Here is a 19,954-nt window from a genome sequence, read left to right as displayed (position 1 = left end):
CAATTTACAATTGCCACAAAAATCCCTAACAGTGTTTCATGTCAACACAGGAACTCATTTCAAATCAAGCAGCCCTTGCCTGTTCTGCTCTGGACAACAGAGAACACAATCCTCCCACATTGTGTCCCCACAGTCACCAGATACTCACGAGTCCACGTGGTTCTCAAAAGAGAGGATGACAGGGTAAAGAGATGTTTTGAAAGCACTTTCTGCAATGGCCTCAATTGCATCCTGAAGGAGGGAACACCACAGAGACCAGCACTCGTTAATAACAGATCTGATCTCCCCATGAAACTGATCCCTCCCCATGTTTCAGATCTCCACAGTGATCAGTCAGACTGACAATTTACACCTGCCGCTGAAGCTGCCCAACTTCCTATCATTTCACCTGCTCACAACATGCTCCTATCTAGCAGCAGAGAAATATGGAATGTTCACTCACCAGCAGTGCTAACATTTCCAATGCAAATACCATAGAAACATTCTCAGCATTAATAACGTAGAGAAAAAAAATAAAATCATATTCTCTCCAAATCCCTGTTAAACTCCACAAACTTTCTACTATTTTCTTCCCACTGCTGCTTATTGACATGGTAAGGAAGTGTCATTTGCTCCTTCACAATTACCTCCCAGCCTTTAGTCTAGTGTGTTTGTGCACTAACTTTACACAGTGTACATGGGCTCCAGATTAGATGGTGAGGCCAGGTCTAGCACCAGGACCTCAATGTGAGCAACCCCCTTAAAAAGAATTCCCCAAGCAAATAAAACAACCCCCTGCTAACCCCAAAATTCAGCTCCTCCATGGACCACTTGGACTGTGTCCAAGAAACCTGCCAGGTTTGGAAGAGTAGTAGCAGGTTATAATTTCCTTGAGATACAGTTCCATGCCTTAGCAGAACTCTGCAATTACAGTAACTATGGCTGTCATTACTTTTCCTATCTGTAGCGAACTGCTGTGCAAAAAGCAGCAGTGCTATTATAGGATATGGGAAATTACTGATGCTGAAAATGACAATACCTCCAATTGTTACTAAGGATCTGGTGTTTTTCCCCCAGAAGAAATATTTTAGTACTTGTGAAGTGTTGGAACTGGGGAAAGATATGGAATATGAATAAAGAACTTTAAAATGAAGAAAAAGTGCCCTCCTGTTGGCAGCTGCTGTGTACATGAGAGCAGAAAAATAAGAGTGGTGCATTGATTTTTAACCTGCAAGCTGTTTGTAACTTTTGTGGATGAACACCATACATTTTCAAGGCTTTGAACTGTGCTTCAGAAGCCTAGGAGCTAAACCCTCAGGGAAGCTGTCTGCTCAGCATGCTAGAGGGCAGTTGCTCCACCGAATAGACATGTAATTGGGAAGTAATTAAAATCTATTCCTCCAAAGCACTTCCATCTGAGGCTGTAAAGCACACAAACTGTAAGAAGATAAACTTGCTTCAAATGTTTGTTTTCTAAAAGCCACCTTGATTGTTTGTCTGACTTGCACCATCTGTAAAATTCTCATGCAATTTTCTGTCCATACATCCATCATGCTACACAATTCTGCATCAATTCTCTCTCCATCACTTCTACTTGACTACCTGCATTCCCATCATTCATTTATCCTCATCCACTTGTCACGGTCCTCCACCTCCAATGTACACAAACTCCAACCTCTTGCACATTTGCTCATCTTTCATTCTATCTACACATTCATTCACTTGTCATCTTGCCATGAATCTCTCTCTTTCAAACATCTTTGCCCATATGTTTGACTGTCAGTCAGTGAACTTGAATGGAGATCAGTCTAAAGCCAAGCAAGAGCAAATGTGTGGAGAAGACTCCTGCACCTTGAAGAGGATTTCAGTTGTCATGGTGAATCCGTGAGTGATGATGGGCTCCTCATCTGGGGGACGGCCCTTCCAGCAGTCCAGCTCCACACAGCGACACCCAGCTAGCAGTGTCTGACGGTACATTTCGGGAGATGAGATACCAGAAAACTGGCCAGCTGGAGGAGAGTACAAGGAGGGAGGCTCAGTTTTAGCTATTTACGTGGGGCACTTTCTGCATAAAGCAGAGCATAAACTCCGCTGTCTTTGAGCAGAATGACAATATGTTGGATATTATGAAAAAAATGTTCTCAAAAAGAGTAGTGAAGCATTGGCACAGGCAGCCCAGGGAGAGGGTGGAATCATCGTCCATGGAGTTATTCAAGGAGGTGGTCAACACGTAGACATGGCACTTAGGGACACGGGTTAGTGGGCATAGTGGGGATGGATTGATGGTTGGATTTGATGATCTTAGAGGTCTTTTACAACCATAATACAATTCTATGCTTCAGGCAATAGAGTGACATTTCTTCTTCTGAAGTGTCATGCACTACAGCCCTCTGCCTGATTATCAGGGTCATTCATACATCCCTGGTGGTGGTAGATACACGCTGGAGCTCAGGCAGTTTTGGACATGCCCATACCTGTTAAATAAGTGTTGTGCGACGAATTGATGAAGTAGTGTGAGAGTGGCTGTGTCATGTCCTGATACAGCACCAATTTGTCCAGTGCTATCACGTTGTTCTCAGGGCCGCAGAGAAACCAGACCATTCCCTCCGGAGACAACTGCCCTACATGGAAAAGAAAGCTTCAATGGTGCTGAAACACAAAGGTTCTGGCATCTCCTACCCAGTAAGGCAGAGGTTTGTGAGCATCAGGCTGGTTGTTCCCCTGGAAAACCAGGGTGCCAGATGGTATGGGATGCTCTGCTATTTTCATGCTACCTTCATAGTGGGACATGACAGAAGAACCAGTCCTATGGGCTGAGTAAGACTCACCTCTCTGGATGTTAATGACGCTGGGCTCATATTTCTCTATCAGGCTCTGCACCTGCTCAGGTTTTGCTGGTGGGAAAAGGATGTCGTTGAGGCGAGAGTCTCGCTGCTTCTTGTTGATAAACTTTGCCAAGTGTTCTTTGGTCATGTAGGGTTTTGCTTTGAAATGGCTAAGGGGAAAGAATTACAGAAAAGCAAGTGTAAGGCACATGTGCCAGAAAACGTCACAATGGAGGCATTGGTTCTTCCTCAGGTAAGCAATAAATGCACAGCTCTCTGAGCCCACAGGATTGTTTTATCTACATTTCTTCCTGTACATGATGCTTCCCACTCTGGTCTTTTTTCCTCCTCTATAAAATTCCTCTTAACTAACGCACTGCTCTTAAGAGGTTGTACGAGGGAAGAACAAAGCATGATTTGAGCCTCTGAATCTAAACTCTAAATTTCAGAACATAATGAATACTTGCCCTATGAAATCAAGTCCACTTAAGAAGTCACAGGTTTAGCTAATTGGAAACAAGTCACTGACTAATGGCAAAGTTCTCTGAGTTTTATGCTGTGCATGGTCTGGTTTGGGGCTAACCACAAGTAGTCTCACATTACCATCACCTAGATTAACCTTAAAATAGTGCTTCTGACAGTGACAATTCAGAGCCCCTGCAGCACAGTGAGGCCTCAGGCCTCATCCTTTTAATTCAGGTCATCAGCAAAAGTGTTAAGTGCACTGGCAATGTTTTGTGACTTAGGTACCTGTTCTTTCAGGCTGGTGTGTGATCAACCAAGCAATATGCACAGCAACCCTGTTCCCCACCTTTTTTTGCCTTTCTTTTGCCGTAAGAGATTTAAGTTCTCTTCTGTGGCTTGAAGGAAACTTACTGTGAAGTAAATATCTCATCAATCTCAGGCCGTGGACACAGATTCATGAGGAAAGTTTTATACACAGTCTCAGGGAAGTCCTCTGGGTTGATGGCATCATTCTGAGAATGAAAGCAAGACAGGGTCAGTATCATTAACCCACAATGGTTTTCACTCAGATGGTTTTCACAATGGTTAACGCTCCAGGCCTGCAGTCCAGCACTCATTGTGACAAGGCAGATAAGCAACTGGCACACCTAGCAAGGTGTTTAGGAAAGAGGAGATGGAGTGGAGAGGCATTATAATGGCTTATTTCAGAAAGGACTGTTATTTAAACTGTTCCTTAGTGGCTCCTTTGTGATGATATAAAGTGCATGATGAGCTGATAGGAGCTGTTAGAGGCCTGGATTGTGGTCTGAAGGTTGGCAGCAGTGCCATCAGATCTTTTGCTTCAAAGAGCAGGGGAAATGGACAGAAGGGAATGAGCTGCTTTCTATGCCACACATTGCAAGTCACAGAGCTGCAAGTGATATGAACAGTAAGAACTGATCTTAGCAGTCTTGCACTTTAGGCAAGGCAGCTAACAACAACGATAGGATTTCAAAGCCATTTAAGAGACCCCTGATGTTTTTGAAGTCATGGGCAGCACAGTCAGGATAAGCAAGAAGATTATTCCCAAACTAGTGGCTACCTTGTTACTCCTTACCTTGCCTTTTGGAAGATGACAAGCATTTAATGCTGCTTCCACCCTCTTCCTGTCTGCAGGAAACATCTGAAAAATACTATGCAGACAGGGAAAAAAGAAACCATTACCACCATGCAAAAGGATGTAGAAAGCTGGGTACCGATCTGCAGGGGAGAATGCATATAGTCAAGACTTCAGTTTAAAGCAGTCTCTTTGCAGTATTACGGATTAGTAGCAATAACTGAATTATCCCTAGATTCAGAACACCCCAATCAGCAACAATGAGGTATCATCTGTGGATAAATTTAGATGTCAGCTCTATTACACTCCTGGAATAACAGGTGCTCACAGTCAAGAAGGGGAACAAAAAGTACCAAATATGTTGGCAGATGGAAAAGGGCTCAACTGGAGCTGTAGCTGACATATGCAAACACTGCATGCTGTTCCCAAGTAGCCCTTTTGCAAGGCAAAATTTGCAGCATCCTTGTTATACTTCAAAAGGGATTTAAATGTCCAAAGTGAAAGTCAAGTAAATGTGGAATGTAAAAATAAAACCTGACATGGAGGATTAGAAAGTTTCACATGTACCTGCACTTGGAGATGCTGAATATTTTTTATAAATCTGGCTCTTAATCTGGACAATTTAAGCATGTAATGGTTTAGACCATATAAACCACTTCTACTATTCTACAAGAAAGGCCAGGACACTGAAGTGAGCTACAGCCTGTACCAGACATTTCTTCTGATTTATTCCAAAAGAACAAACCTTTTTCTCTGCAGTAATGCTACTTTGCCTGCATTCTCAAGATCAGTTTGAAGTACACTTTCCCTAGTTTGAGTTATTCATTAAAGAGTTATATGTTTTTAAAAGCCCATGATGTCTATAATGGTTTTTGACAATGAAATCCTGCTGCTTGGTGGTTTAGGAAACAAACAACAAGTAATGTTTATTGATGAATAACAATCAGCTGTCCCGGAACACATTTAGCCTGCACAGACTTAATCTAGAATTGTTACACTATATAACACGTGGTAAGTACCACATTTCTTAAGGTGATTAGCATTTGGCTCTCATGATGCTATAACAGCACAAATCTATGAGCAGGGTGGTTCAGAACTTCCCAGCAAATACCCACAAGTACACTCACCAAAGGTCCTTATTCTCAAAAGGAAAGATAAATTAAGCACTCAAAAGGGAAATTCAATGCTGCAGTGCAGCCTTTTGTTGTTGTGTGAGCGACAAAACAACACGGAGGCGTGATGGGATCAGCCATGGAGTTATTTTACAAGGGAAGACGCTGAGTGGCACAGAACCAATTCTAGATTTATGCCATGAAGCACACGGGGGTCTCTGCTTTATCAAAGCAGCCTTAGCTTTTTCTCAGGACGTTTCTACCCTGATGCATAAGCTAGTCCTTGAACAGTGAAGTGCAAACCTCTCCTGTTCTGTATTTGAGCCAGCATTAACCTTGGCCCAGATGTCTGTCCTCAAAGGCTGTTTCCCTCATTCACACCAGTGGAGAATAGCTGTAGTAGTCACACATGAGAAAAAAGAGACAAAGAGAAAAGGCCCCTTCCAATTCAAATTATTTTATGATTCTATGATAAAACAACAGATTTCTGCTTTAGGCTAGCTGATTTGTCAAGCAAAAATGGACCACATACAGAACTCCTTCTATAAAAGCTCAAACAAGTCCTACACCTTACACAGCTTCAACTCATGTTTGCAAAACAAATCCCCAATCAGAATTTTATCAGAGTTGCTTGTTTTTGTTAATGAATATTTGGTAACAGCAAGGAAGTGAAATTCATGGCTGCTCAAGACAATTTCTTGCTGTAGATGAAGGAAATGGTCAAAGAAAGTCTCCAGACACAAGTTATGTCTCAGGCCCTTCACTGGGAGGAACTTAGGTGCAGCAGGAGTACTCTCATGACTTGAATGATTTTTACCTCATAGGTAATGTTTTTTGGCAATGGTTTTTACCCTTAAGTGCAGCAAAAGCAGGCAGCTAAAGTCACAGGGCTACCATCCTCTTACCAGCTGCTATGCCTTTCATCTAACTGAATATACAATAAAAGACAAACAAAAGCCTTACTCACTTCCTGACAGGAATCTTTCCCTCTGCATTCAGCTGCATCTTCAACTTCACCAGGCTGTGGAAAAAAGTCAAGATGAGGAGGAAAAAAGAAAATGCAATTGGGAAAGGAAACCAACAGTTAACTGAAAATCAGGGTCTCACAGGCTGTAAGCTTAACCTCAGCTAAAACCTGTTCCCAGTTCTTTGGAAGGAGAAATGGGCAAACTATTTTGATATCAGAAAGATTCCTCTGGAACATATGACAGACGTGAGTTGATGGTATCCTCTATTACTAAGTCCTCCTTGATGATCTCAGGCTGCCAAACCAAACAGTATTACAGAACCAAGAAGAAGAGGCAATACTTTGTTGAGGTAAGCACTGTGACTGTGATGGGGGAATATATCTGAAGCTCAGAATTTCAGTTTGCCTAGTGCCACGTGTGTATCTAATACCAAGGCTCAAGTGCTGCAGTCAGTTGTCATGCAACACAGAGCCCATTGATAACCTGCTGCCCTGTGCCTCAGGGCTCCTGAGTTAGCACAGGACTTGCTTAGGAGACTGACAAAGGAATTGGATGCTAAGAAGCCTTTTCAGGCAGAACATTACAGACAGAAAGGGCAGCAAGCAAGCGTTTCAGATAGCAATGTTTGTCAGAAACCACTTACATTTTCTCTAGGAAGGTGTACCGGGAAGCGTTGTATGTGAGAGGATTCTGAACAATGGCCATAATATCCTCAGCCCAGCTCTGAAAAAAAACACACACACACACAGAGGTGGAGGCAGCTGATGGAACAGCACAAGTACACTGCATAGACAGGGCACCAGTCTGGGCTGATACTGCTGGGCTACAATCCCAACAACTCCTTTCCTGTTCCCTCTGGAATGTGCCAACTCTTTGTCCTTCATAGTGCTTCTCTGTCCTCAGGCTCACATACCTTGCCAACATTCTCCTTGTAGGACACAAAGTTATGGAAAGTGAGGTCCACCATGTCAGGGCCAGATACAATCGTCAGAGTTTTCAGCAGAAAGGTGCTGTGAGGGTAATCCAAGTTAAAAACCTCGCGGAGCTTCTGGCACTGCAACACAAACAGAACAAGTGGGGTGAAAAGGAGAATGAGGCAAACTGCATTGGAAAAAAAAAAAATACAGGACCCAATGCAAACATGGACTCGAGTTTTTCAACAGTTGCAAAATTATGTGATCTTTCTCATCTTTTCTTATTTTCTATTTCTTTTTTGTAGCCTGCATCACCAAGATCCTCCAAGAAAGAAACCATTGTGACCAACGTAACTGCACAAACAGCCTGTTCTGGTCTGAAAAAATACTCATAGGAGACTACTATTAAAGAAATTGCATGTGAAACTTCAGCTTCAACTTGCAGACAGGCGGAGAGAGGAGCATTTGGCCTCCAATTAGCATGGGTTTGAAACCAAGTTAGCACAGACAACCATTTGTGTTTCCACAAATGCTAAGAAAGGCTTTTCAATTAGTGTGACATCTGTTGCAGTAGCTTGCCTCAGCACAAGATAGGTCTGTTTGGGGTCCCAGAAGGCCAACCAGACTTAAGCCTGGTTGCTGGGGTCAGAAGCTCACTCTCTCTCTCCAACTGACATTTTCTTCTTGTTGTCAGTTGCTAAATTTGTTGTCTTTTTTTTCCATAGCAATCGCAATGTCCCAAGCAATGGCTCACCAGAGATTTGATAAGTGAAAAGCTCATCCGATTAGTCATACTGGGATTTCATCACCACATGAACGTATTTATAGAATCCCTTTAACTTCTTTAGCATTTTATGCATTCCTATCCTACATAAGGCGTAACTGAGCCAAGGTATCCTTGAGTTACACTGATGGTTGTTATTTATAACAGAAGGACAACACTCCCATGGCCTACCATAAAGCATAGCAATTAATTACTTGAAACATAGGATCCATCAAAGCAAACTGGCAGACACTGCTCCTTCAGAAACTAAGGACAAAATTCATCACCAGCAATTGCTAGCAGGGCAGGGCAGACTCAGAAACGCACCTGGAGCTGGAAGCTGTATGTTAGATAAATGGCTTAGTTACTCCATTTCAACAAGTTATAGCACCAGTAATAGCCTAGCACGTTACAGATACCACTCTAACCTCAGCAGGAGAGCTTTAAACTAAATGACTTCATAGGCTTGCTATAAATGTAGAACACTCACCAAATCAGCCCTGCAGCTCAGCTCCAGTTGGGCAGCTCATCGAGCTGCTATAACTAGACAACCTCTACATTTTTATTGATAAAAGTTGCTCTTAGACTGACAAAGCCAACAAAAAAAAACATGACTATTTTAATTCCTTTTAATTGCTTGATTCAAACACAAGCAGTTGTTTTAGCCACAGAATTTTCTATTTACGTTTGGACTGTGATAGCTGAAACTGAAACAGCTCACTGTAGGAACCCTCATGTGCTGTGTCTCACAGCAGAAACTACATGTATATTTTATGAGAAACTGTGCAAGCTTTTTCCACTGTGTTTTTCCAAATTTCTGCAGCATCTGCAAAGTGGGCATGTCTGTAGCAAATAGGAAAAAAAAAAAGAATGAGATGGATTATAATTCAAGACCACCTTCAGGTGGCATTCATGCCAGCCCTCCCTTCATAAAAACCTTTTCTCAGTGGTAACTGAGATATGAACAATCCAATAGGATCTGGAGGGATTGAAGTGGAAAGGCAGTCAGCCATCCAGAACTACTTTCTAGTAGCTGAAGTTTCTAGAGTGGTTCATTCCTGTACTGCAAGCAAGCCTTCTTTGCAGAAGCCAACAGCACCCACATATCCTACCACACTCTGATAATCATAGAATATCCCAGTTGGGAGGGACCCATAAGGATAAATGAGTCCAAACTTGATGGAGCTTAAACTTCAAGTGGCAGTGTGTTAGATTTTAATTTCACATTTAACTTCATCTTGCAAACCCAGGGGCATTTGTTCAGCTTTCCTACCTCTAGTGTTGTAAATTCTATGAAGCTAAAACAATAGAGAACTTGTGGTTCTCATTTCCTGTATTTGTTACAAGGCAGCTCCTCCCGCCCCTTCCTTTTCTGCAATCTGGTGTCACTTGGCTTCCCAGCTTCTGTTCAGCATCTGTCCCCAGCTGGCTCTGAGCTTCCAACTGTGCCCTGCAGACAAAGCTGGGCACATGCAGCCCTCAGAATGGCTCAACCTCTGCCTCAGAACAGGAAGTGGACAGCCTTAGCCTATACAGCTATCTAAATGGGATGCACGTTGTCAGCATAGTTTAGGACACCCCCTAACACCTCTGTCTGCAAACTACAGCAGAGAGAGGGGCAAAGAGAGGAAAGAATGATCTTCTTAGGGATCTAAATTGGGTCATATTTTCCCAGCATATTTCCCACCTAGCCTGAAATAAGTCACTCACTCACTTTGTGCTGCCTGCTGTACTAAGGGATTATCTCCCTCCTGGGATAAAGGCAGTGATGTTGGCACAACAATGGCGAGGTTGGACCAGATGCTGTCCTGATGCCACGTTTTGCCTTTTTAATAACTTGCTCTCCTGTGCTGCAGCTTCACTGCCATTCCTCAGTGCCACACTGCAGGTGGACAGAAAAGGAGGCATCAGTCCATGAAAATAGGCAAGCGTATTAGCCATGCAAATTAGGAAAAGAAATATGCTTAGCAAATCCACTTAGAAAAAACACATACACAGAAAGCAACCCAGCAGCAGAATGGCTGAAATACAGAATCAACTTTCATTTCACTTCCCACTCTCCTGATTTCCCTAAAAACCTGATCTGTATAAACCATATTCATAATCCTGAGAAAAGCAAATTCTCATGCAAACACAAAGAACCAAACTTAATGCAAGAGATGGAAAGAGCCTTTTCTCCACTTGAAGCAGATGACAGCCAGGATTTGTTCCAGCTGCATGCAATATCCATATATGACAGTTCTGTATCTTCATGATGCAGTGCTGGACCGCAATACTGGAAGACAACAAGCAAACTCGCTCCCCATGCAGTCTTTAGGACAGCAGCACCACATCTGTGGCAGTGCATGTCTTTGTGCCAAACATCCTGGAGGGGCAAGCGAGAGAAGATGCAGCTAAGCACCCTCAGCTGTCACTGCTGCCTTATCTAAAGGAGATGGAGAATGCAGCAGCACACAGATTCACATGGCATCAAATAACCCTCTGCCTGCTGGAACCAAACAGGAACAGATGAGGGGGAGATCCAGACTTTGCGTCCTCAGAGTTTGCATGTCTAAGTTCAAAAACAACAAAACATGTATGAAGAATGAAATTGTATCATAATAATGAACACCAGTGAGAAAACACAAGTTTGTTTTGTTTGTTGTGAAAAATGAGACTCATTTCAAAGCCCATGCCTGCTGACATGCCCAAACAAAAGCCAAGCTGAAGCAAAAATTCAGCAGCCTGGCCTGCAGCATCATATATTGTAGTACCAATTATTGGCTTGTGCGAGTGTTCTGGGTTCTTGGTGCATCAGAAGAAAACAAAATGGAGCAGCTGTTATTGTTCTTTGTTACTCAAATAAAAAGACGAAAATTGCATTGTAAATAACATCTTGATCTGCTTTGGCATGCTGCTGAACTACATTCAATAGCTTTTTATCTTGTCTCACTTATGTTAGAAGCCCTTGCTAATTCTTATCTTTATTACTCTTGAACATGTGCCAAAGTTCACCCTGCCCTGGCTCTCAAAAAAAGAAACTCCCATCAAAAAGAAAAAAAAGACTGCAAAACACTTTGTGGAGCTCTCAAAGGAAATAAAGCAAGTGGAGAGTCTTTGCTCCAAGGGCAACACAGGAGAATGGCACATATCTCCATTCTTCCACCCTCCACCTCTTTGTCTCATTGGATTTTCATATTGATACCTGATAATAATAATGCACCAGACTTGAATGCACTGTGTGGAAGGTGATTCATGCCAAGAAATTGTCACTTTCTGCATTTCTGTGTGCTCTCAAATCCTGTCCTCAGCAAAGCCACATGAACACACTGCTGAGGACTCCCGATGTGCTCTGCAGAAGCATCCAGGACAGCACAGCCACATGGGAACTGGAAGCTGCCAGGCCCAGATGGTACATCTCTCCCATCGTTTTGGTTCAGTACCCATTTCAGAGCCCACACAAGTCCTTCCATCAAGGTGGATAAGGAGCCAGTCTAATGCACTTTACTATATATGTCATCACAGAAAGGCCAGAAAATCCCCTGAAATTAAAATAGAGACTGATATATTGAGTATGAGATGCAGAGATTGAAATGCACTTGGGATTTTCACAGCAGAGGTTATCACCACGTGCATCACTTGTGCCCATTGAGAATACTTAATAAATCACTTAGTTCTTGACCTCTGTTTCTTTTTTTTGTCCTAAATGAACTGTAGCCAATTCCCAGCACTCTGGCTTATTAAAACAGCTAGAACACAACAGCCACACCAGGTCAGACCAAAGAGCCACCCAGATGCCTGGAAAAGAAAGGGCAACTGCAGTGATACATCCCTGACACATTTCTGCAGCTTCCAGCAATTTATGGCTCGGCAATCTTCCAAGCCATGGTCTTATCTTGTATTTAAGATCCTCAAAGGGCATTCCCTTCTTTTGACCTAACCTAAAAATCACATACATTTCCATGACTTGTGCAGGAAGCCATCCCACCGTGTAATGACACAAGTCAAACAGCAGCATCTCCTTTTGCTTGTGCTGAACCTTTGGAAAATTCCACTTGATGCGCAGCTCTCATGGGAAGAAACACTGAGCAACAGCTTCACGCTCACCTTCTCCATTCAGATCCTGATTTTGTAGCATTCCACAATGCTTTTTTTTTTTTTTTTGCCAGTCTGTAGGCAGTCTGCTCTCCCACCAAAATTTTTCCTACAGCAGCCATTTCATGCCCTTATTGGTCATGCTCTTTTCTACATTTCTCATTTCTTATTCCTCTGTCTAGAGGCAACACTGATACTTGGACTGCCATGTTTTTCCTGGTAGTCTGCAACAAGTCTTCCTTAAATACTTACTGAGCTCTAAGTTACTCTCTTGCTTGGCTGCTGCTGCCAAATAGACACCCACCTATAGCCTCAGTGCTTCCACTGCTAACTTCTAATCTACAAAGTTGAATTTGTTTTGTAAACAGTTTATTCCTTGAGTTTATGGCCCTAGAAAACAGTACCTCAGGTCTCTCCTTTAGGTAGGTCTTTTCCATAGCAAGCTCTACTCTGAGTGCAGTACTCTGCTCTATTAGCTCCAAACATTTGATTCTCTCTCTCAAACAACAACAAAAAGTCCTGATAGCTTTTTTCCAGGCATTATTCCCACAAAATGAGTTGCAGGCAAAACTGTAGGCGTGTTTAGAACTCAAATGTGTTTAGCTCTAATGATTTTCTGAGAAGAAAGTTTATCAGAAGGAATTAAGATTTTTCAGAATTGTGAGAGAACAGGTACTGCTCTTCAGCTCTGCTGTACTTTTATCAGCCATCTCTTTACATTCTTTCGAGAAGCACCAGCCCTAGGGAGCTCTGATTAGACATTTTTAGAGAGGTATTAGGAAAACACCCATACTTCTTACGCAAAGAGGCTGCTCAAGTCTCTCAGTATGGATTGCAAAATCTTCTTTCACATTAGACTGAGAATCATCTACATTACCACACAGAACCATTATCTTTACTTTTTTGTTTCCCTTTCACATTCCAGCTTCCATTTTCTGCTTGTCTTTTTCATACACAGAAAAGTTCAAAACAAACAAAAATCAGGCCCAGAAGAAGTCCTAACAAGGGCAACAGTGCTGCAGGAAGCTTCAACTATAACTGAAACAAAAAACAAAGGCCCTGCAATCAGGCGACTGAAAACTATTTGAAAAAACAGCAACTTTTGCCATATTACATTTTCTTCCCTTTAAAGGAAAAGAACACCACATGCTGCATTGGACTCACTCTGTAACTCCAGGTTTGTAGCTGCCTTGACCCAACTTGTGCATCTTTGTAAAAGAGCAGCTTTCATGACTCAACACAGAATCATCACAAGTCCACTGCAGGACCCCCCAGTACAGCCCCAGATTAAAGCCAGCCAGATGCATGGCACAGGAGAGAGCTTTGTTGTGCACAGCAGAAAATCACTCTTTTGGCATGCACCTGAAAGCTGAATTGTTGTTTTCCTCAAGCTTTCTTTTCAACAAGCTCATATATATCAGTCTGTAAGAGTCTGTTAGGTGCACAGAGAACTGCTGGGGAGTTCAGGGACAAGAGTAGTAGTTTGTCTATACTTACATAATTCTGATGTGAACAGACAAGGTTGTAACATAAGGTCAGGCTAAACTGCCTCAGCTTGTGTCAAAGTCATGGGCAGCTTTTCCATCCCCCTATGAACTGGCACAACGAAGCACACACTCACCTTGGGGATTTTGGCAAATCGCCCTACTCGGGTATCTCGGATGCTGGTTATATCCAGAATTTCCATCTCCTACAAGAGAATAAGGACAAGGATGATGACGAAAAGAAAGGAGAAAATTGAAACCTTCCCAGAGCCTTAGAAGCTGCAAAGCAGGTCTGAACCAGCACCCATCACTGGGGAAAACTCACTCCCCAGAAACAAGGCAGGCAGGGGAAAATGAGCTGGCAGGCTAGTTAGTGCAGAGGTGATGCTGCTTCTGCAGCACCATCATTTTCAGGTTGAAGCCAGAAACCTGCTGTAGTTTACTGAGATGAGCACGGCTCCTCTCCACCCAGCTCTCCTCCATCTTGATCACACTCCGAGCTTCAGATTTGGCTCTAAACAGCCACAGCAGAGTTGAGCTGGTCCAGACATCCAGGCAGAAACAACGGGAATGGGAGAACCTAAGACAGTATTTTTGCCCAAGCAGGGAACAAGAACACCACTGCACCTGCACCTTCACCTCAGGCTACAAACTGGCAGGATGAGGATGCTGAACTAGAGCTGGGTAAATAAAACCCAATGAAGCAGAGAGAGCATGATCTTGAAAATGAAGAATCTACACAGAGCTGCGGTAGAACATGAAGTTCTCAGCAAGCATTGCAGAGGAGTAGCACGGAGCTGGTGTCAGCTGTGTGCTCATCCTACTTTGTACCATTTAGTTAAATTTATGGAGAAGGGTAGTGGAAAAAAAGCACATGCAAAGATCTGACACATGTTGTCTGTCCTACACTACATTCTTTCACTCCTGTACCAGAAGACCTTCGGAAGCAATTCCCATGGAGGACACTCCATGAGGTTCCTTAGGCAGCCCTCTCCATGTCCTCACTGTCCCTAATGCTGGCTAGTTGTTGTGTCTGTTTTGTTTGTTCTTTTAATATCCAACCTGAATTTCCTTCCTCTGTTACTAATTTGCCTGCTCACTGCAGGTCTGGAGAACAAATTATACTCGTAGTAGATATTTTCCAAGATCACAATAAAGAACAATGTGGATACCATGTCTTCTGGCTGTATCCCCACTTTATTGTCAAGCAGAACGAAAATGTTATTCTTAATCTCTCTCCTTTTTGAGTCTCCGCCTACCTTATGCACAAGAGGGGGAAAAGGCCAGACAAATGCTTGCCCAAGGATGCAAGGTGGGCTGTTGCTCTACTGCAGCTCTCAAATCTGTTCATTTTAGGTGATCACCAATGGCATTTTCCAGGAAGATGAGACGCCTCTGTCTGGCTTTCCTCAAGCTGTGGCATGTCTTGACTTCCTCATTGCAGCCCCTTTCCCAAGTAACCAAGTAATCCCTCCCAGCACTAGCCCCGTGAAATATGCATTTTTGATGAGTGACAACAGCCCCTTGCCCCATTGTTTGGTGCATCATTCAGTGATATCACTTCTTCCTGCTGTCTGGCTGAACCCTTACAGCTTAATTTCTACCACCAGGAGTGAGCAATCCTTGAAAGGGAGAATGAGTGACAGAGAGGGAAAAGACCAGCACGCCTTCGGCAGGGATGTCACAGTCTCCAGAGTTGCAACACTACTCTCAGATGCTGCAGCTGTGTGCCAGCGCCTTGCTCAACCTGCCATTAGTGCTTAGCTCAAGCTGCCAATCTTCTGAGAATTCAGAGCTCACCAAATCACATCAAGTTGCCTGGCCAGGCTGCTGAGGAGTACTGGTTCTGTCTCTTTATCTACCATGCTTCTTCAGCATGTAGGTCACAAGGAGGAAGTAGAGCTGAACCACAGCTCTGCTCTGGAAAGCAGAAGTAAACCCAGCCTTCCACCTCCTGACAAGCCAGATCCCTCCACCCCTTGTTGCTACCCAGCAGCAAGGAACTCAGTTCTCCTTCCTAAGTGTGTGGCATCTCACTCCCCTCTGGCAGCTCTCACCCTTGTGCTTTACCTCCATCACCACAGTGCAAACCATCTTGGTCCTGGAGGAGTACAAATCACTCTCCAGACCTGATGTAGCCTCTATATCACTATCTTCATTCTTTAAAAGAAAAAAAAAAATCCCTAGCAGGTGAGTTAATCACACTACAGACGACATAGAAGGCATATGTTAGCTGACGATGCATACATTTAACTGTACATTTATAGCTATTTTTATTCTAACTGCACCACTGCGCTGGTTTGGAGAATCCTTTAGCAAGCTGCATAATAGACATATCAGTGCAATTCCTTTCTGTGTCATCCTGTGTTTTAATTTTGCACAATCCTGAATCAACTGTTTGGTGACTGACCTGTGCAATCTTAACACTTACCTTGTTCTGATACGTCCAGTATAAATAAAAGCCCTTTGGATCCACCCGAAGAATCACAGGAGAAGCACTTGCTGTTTCCTAACACATCAAAAAAAACAAAACAAAAAAACCAACAAACCACAAGCAAAGTTTAGCACCTCATATCCCATGATAGACTCCTTCAGTCATACAAGGTTCTTCATTAAAACACAGAGCCAAAAGGTGAACCACCATCTGATTTATGGAAATGAATCAGTAATTTCAGTATATCTCCAGAGAAACAGTGTGAAGCTACAAAACCTAATCCCTCCTGAAGCGTAGGTCTCGCCTAACCCTATGCATTTAGCTAAAGCAACTCTTCTGAACATTTCTATACAGTCAGTAGGGGAGAAAGTCCTTGTAGATGTGACTGTTCCACTTGAACTGCCTTGCCTTCAAGGCACCTGCTTCCTTCTGAGATCCAGAAAGAGCAAGGCCAAGAAGAGACACCACCTAGATGTGCTAGCCATCGTGACTCTCTTTGCAGTCCGCAGGTTTTAGTCAAGAAGAGTTCAATATAACAGATGAATGTACTTCAGGAGGGATTTCTTAAATTCCATGCATTAGCTCTAAGTGGACTATTAAAAAAAAAAAAAAAAAGACAACTTCACAGACATTCCCAGCACAACATCCATTCCCATCTTGCATGCAAGCTGAGAGATGAATTATCACAAGCTCTTTGGAAACAACGATAGAGCATACTTGGTGACCCTGCTTGGGCCCTGGCCCAGCTGCTCATTCACCCTAGCAGGCTTCTGACTGCACTTGACCTCTGGAGCCACAGATGATAGAATCACAAGGCCTATCAGCCATTTCTAAGAAGGCTTCAAATTGACTTCAGGAAGTTGAAATACTCAGCTACTGAGATGAAAGCAGTAATGGAATCTGGAAAGTGTATTTGTCATTTTGCCTTGGGTTCTTCCATGCCACAAAGAGTAAAACAGACACTGTAATACTACTACTGAATATTCTGTCTTGTTTCTAGATAAATCTCATCTCTTGTGAAGCAGCTTTCTTGAAGGTGAGGTGAGGCCACAATAAGGACAGCTGCCCTCCTGATCGGGGACAACGATAGCTGTGGGGCTCAGCTATACTCTGCTGTGGGTTGGCTCCTTGGCAACAGAGGAGATGGTGAATTCCATAGAAGATGGTCTGGCAGCTGAAGTGGTTGCTGCTCATGTTGTGGAGTTCAATTCTAGGACAGAAAGCAAGTGCTGTTCTGTAATGTGGCCTGGCATGAGATTCCATAATCTCACAGAAATCATCCTTGCCTGTACTTAGAGCGTTAAGCATCAGCACACATCCAAATCCATTCACATCTGCCCCATTTAAGAGGTCAACTATTCCATCCTGGACTACCTGAGGTTTTGAAAAGGTTCCCAAGCTGGTACTTGAAAGCATCATATAGTAAGAGTTAATCTCCCTAGTTTAGTTGGCAGCCTCAGCTTGCCAGATGCTAAGCAAAGCACCACAGAGTTGCTTCATAGCCCAAAATGTTGGGAGCTAGCCTAGTAAGACAGGTCAGAACAATCCAGCCTAGCCTGGACCCTACCACACTCTCTTCTGGAGAAGACATTACAAATGGAAGGTGTTTTTTCTTTACTCAAGAAATTGTTGGATACAGTGAAAACTACAGTGCAGGCCCAAGCTACAGTGCTGTAGGAAGCCAAACTGATCTACTTCCATTCCTTTTCCTCAGCTACTGCAGAAAGAGGCCAAGTCTGTTAACAACAGCACAGGCAGGTCCCTTCAAAGAGTCAGACAAAAAACTGCCGGCACCATGACCTCTGAAGAGCTGCTTTCATCCTCACCCTCCATCAGCAAACTGACAGGCTGGAGCTTTTTCCACTTTCTTTTGCAGCCTACTGTAACTGCAGGAAAGCAAGATAAGATGGTGCAATGTGACCAGCATTTGTGAAGGCTTTCGTTATTGTTGGAGATCAAGTCTGTAAACTTAGCAAATAGTTAGAAGAAGCCTTTCCAGGAAATTCAGTCTTGTAAATCCTGAGCAAAAATGCACACAAGACTTGAGTGCACTCACTCCAACCATAAATCCTTAGTGGGTGTTGGGAGTCCAACTCAACTCGCTTTGGGTTTCACGGAAACTTGAATATCCCAGAAATTCTCAGGGAAGTACTTAGCAGCTTCAAGCTTTTGGAAAGTGGCCTCTCCTCAGACTGAGCACAGAAAATCAGTGGCAGTTTGGTCACACGAGATGACCATTGTGGTCCTTTTCAACACAGGCCATTCTATGATTTAATATCTGAAAATGCTAAGCTTTCGTGTAGGCAACTTTGGCCTCTGTTATTCTCAGAAACTGACCAATCTTAAGGAAGCCACAGGCACATTCTGCAGGCAATTGCCCTGCTGGGAAGAATGGAAAGGGAAGGGAAGGTTGCTCTTTCTATCAAAGTTTGGTATCATCTTCCTGCAGAACTAGCGGAATAACTGCACGGTGGTATTCCAACCTATATTCCTTAGCACTCAGCCGTTCTGTCAGCAGTGCACTGCATTGCCTTCTCATATCTCTGAGTGGTTGGAAGAGCCTTTCCTATCTGCATGCTCAACAGTACACAGACCAAACTCCAAACAGGACGGATGGGCAGCAGCCATCACTGTGCCCGGATATTAACAGAAATACTTTCTTGCCTTCTCAGAAAGTGAGGAGGGGAACTATTATACTCAAGTTAACCCCTACTTTTCTGCTGATCCACGCTCTCTTCCCCTCAAAGGCAAACTCAGCCCACTCACCAGATATTTTGAAGACACAAGAGGACATGGAGCTGGAAGGCAGCTTTGCACAGAATGCTCACTGCTTGGCTGCTGTGCGTTTGGTAGCTCACAGACCCACAAGTCAGGACAAGGCTTACCCCCATCAACTCCAGAAGCAGGGCAGTAAGAGGAAGCAAATTGGAGCCTGATTTCCTCCCATCTGCAAAGCATGGAGAGTCCACGCAGCGAGTAAATCCTACCCTATACTCCCCAAGATACATCTGAATGCAATGCGTGCCTCTCAGCCCAGGGAGGGTCCCAGCACTGACTGCCTTCCCAAGGTCTGGTTTTACACAGAGAAGCAGCAATCAGTGCCCCATTCCCCATGCACTCCCAGCCTCCCTGCAAACCTGACCAAAACACTGTCACCATGCATACACCCCAGCCATGCAAAGTCTCAGTACTCACATCGTCCCATTTGATGAAGCGCTCGCCCCTGGACAGATACTCCTTCACCTCTGGGGGCTGCAGGACAGGAGTAAGCATTGACATTGTCCTGTAGATGTGCTCCTCAGCTACCAGAAGCAATAGGAGTCACACAGTTTACTCCTCCTTCACCCCCTCTCCTCTATCTCTGCCTCTCACATGGCAGGGCTCTCTGCCATCGCCAGTGTTGGCATCAGAGAGCAAACAGCCTCTTATGTCCCAGTCAAATTCAGGAGAGGCAACAACAAACAGGCGAGGACAGATGAATCTGCATTGTAAATCAACAGCTCTCCAAACAGGCACGAGGTCACCTGGAGGGAAAGCTTGCGACGAGTGGAGATGCCGGTGTGGTCACACATGCACACACTCTGTCCCCTCCAGGAGGGATCTGCTCCTCAGAGCTCCGTTGCAAAGCGCGCTGTTCAGAGCACTTCCGCAGGGGAACTTCCTTAAATGTTTTCTTTGACAAAGTGCAGGCATTGCCAGCCGACGCTCAAAGCTATTTTAGCAGATGTGGTTACAGAGCAGTGGGGTTTGGCTACAAGCAGACTGCCCCCTTCATGCAACTGGGCCAAATATCACACAGACGACTCAGTTTGTGGGGTCCAGCTGAACTTTTTTCCTTTG

At 43.8% G+C, this 19,954-nt stretch overlaps 1 protein-coding gene across 1 annotated transcript in view; it reads right to left on the bottom strand.

Moving 5' to 3' along the window:
• PLCB2 (phospholipase C beta 2) overlaps positions 1-19,754 on the bottom strand; it is a gene marked incomplete at its 3' end in the record, with an annotated part of 30,439 nt that extends 10,685 nt beyond the window's left edge. The window contains 12 exon segments of the mRNA NM_001303201.1: positions 149-231; positions 1,831-1,988; positions 2,454-2,600; positions 2,808-2,974; positions 3,681-3,781; positions 4,366-4,441; positions 6,445-6,498; positions 7,089-7,168; positions 7,359-7,499; positions 13,818-13,886; positions 16,112-16,189; positions 19,310-19,754. Coding sequence (NP_001290130.1) covers positions 149-231; positions 1,831-1,988; positions 2,454-2,600; positions 2,808-2,974; positions 3,681-3,781; positions 4,366-4,441; positions 6,445-6,498; positions 7,089-7,168; positions 7,359-7,499; positions 13,818-13,886; positions 16,112-16,189; positions 19,310-19,393 — 1,238 coding nt within the window.
• Between the last annotated feature and the right edge of the window lie 200 nt (positions 19,755-19,954).

Source organism: Meleagris gallopavo, chromosome 5 (assembly GCF_000146605.3).
Source record: "Meleagris gallopavo isolate NT-WF06-2002-E0010 breed Aviagen turkey brand Nicholas breeding stock chromosome 5, Turkey_5.1, whole genome shotgun sequence".
Lineage (NCBI taxonomy): Eukaryota > Metazoa > Chordata > Aves > Galliformes > Phasianidae > Meleagris > Meleagris gallopavo.
Note: the sequence above shows the minus strand (reverse complement) of the source record. Positions and strands in the feature narration are given on the sequence as shown.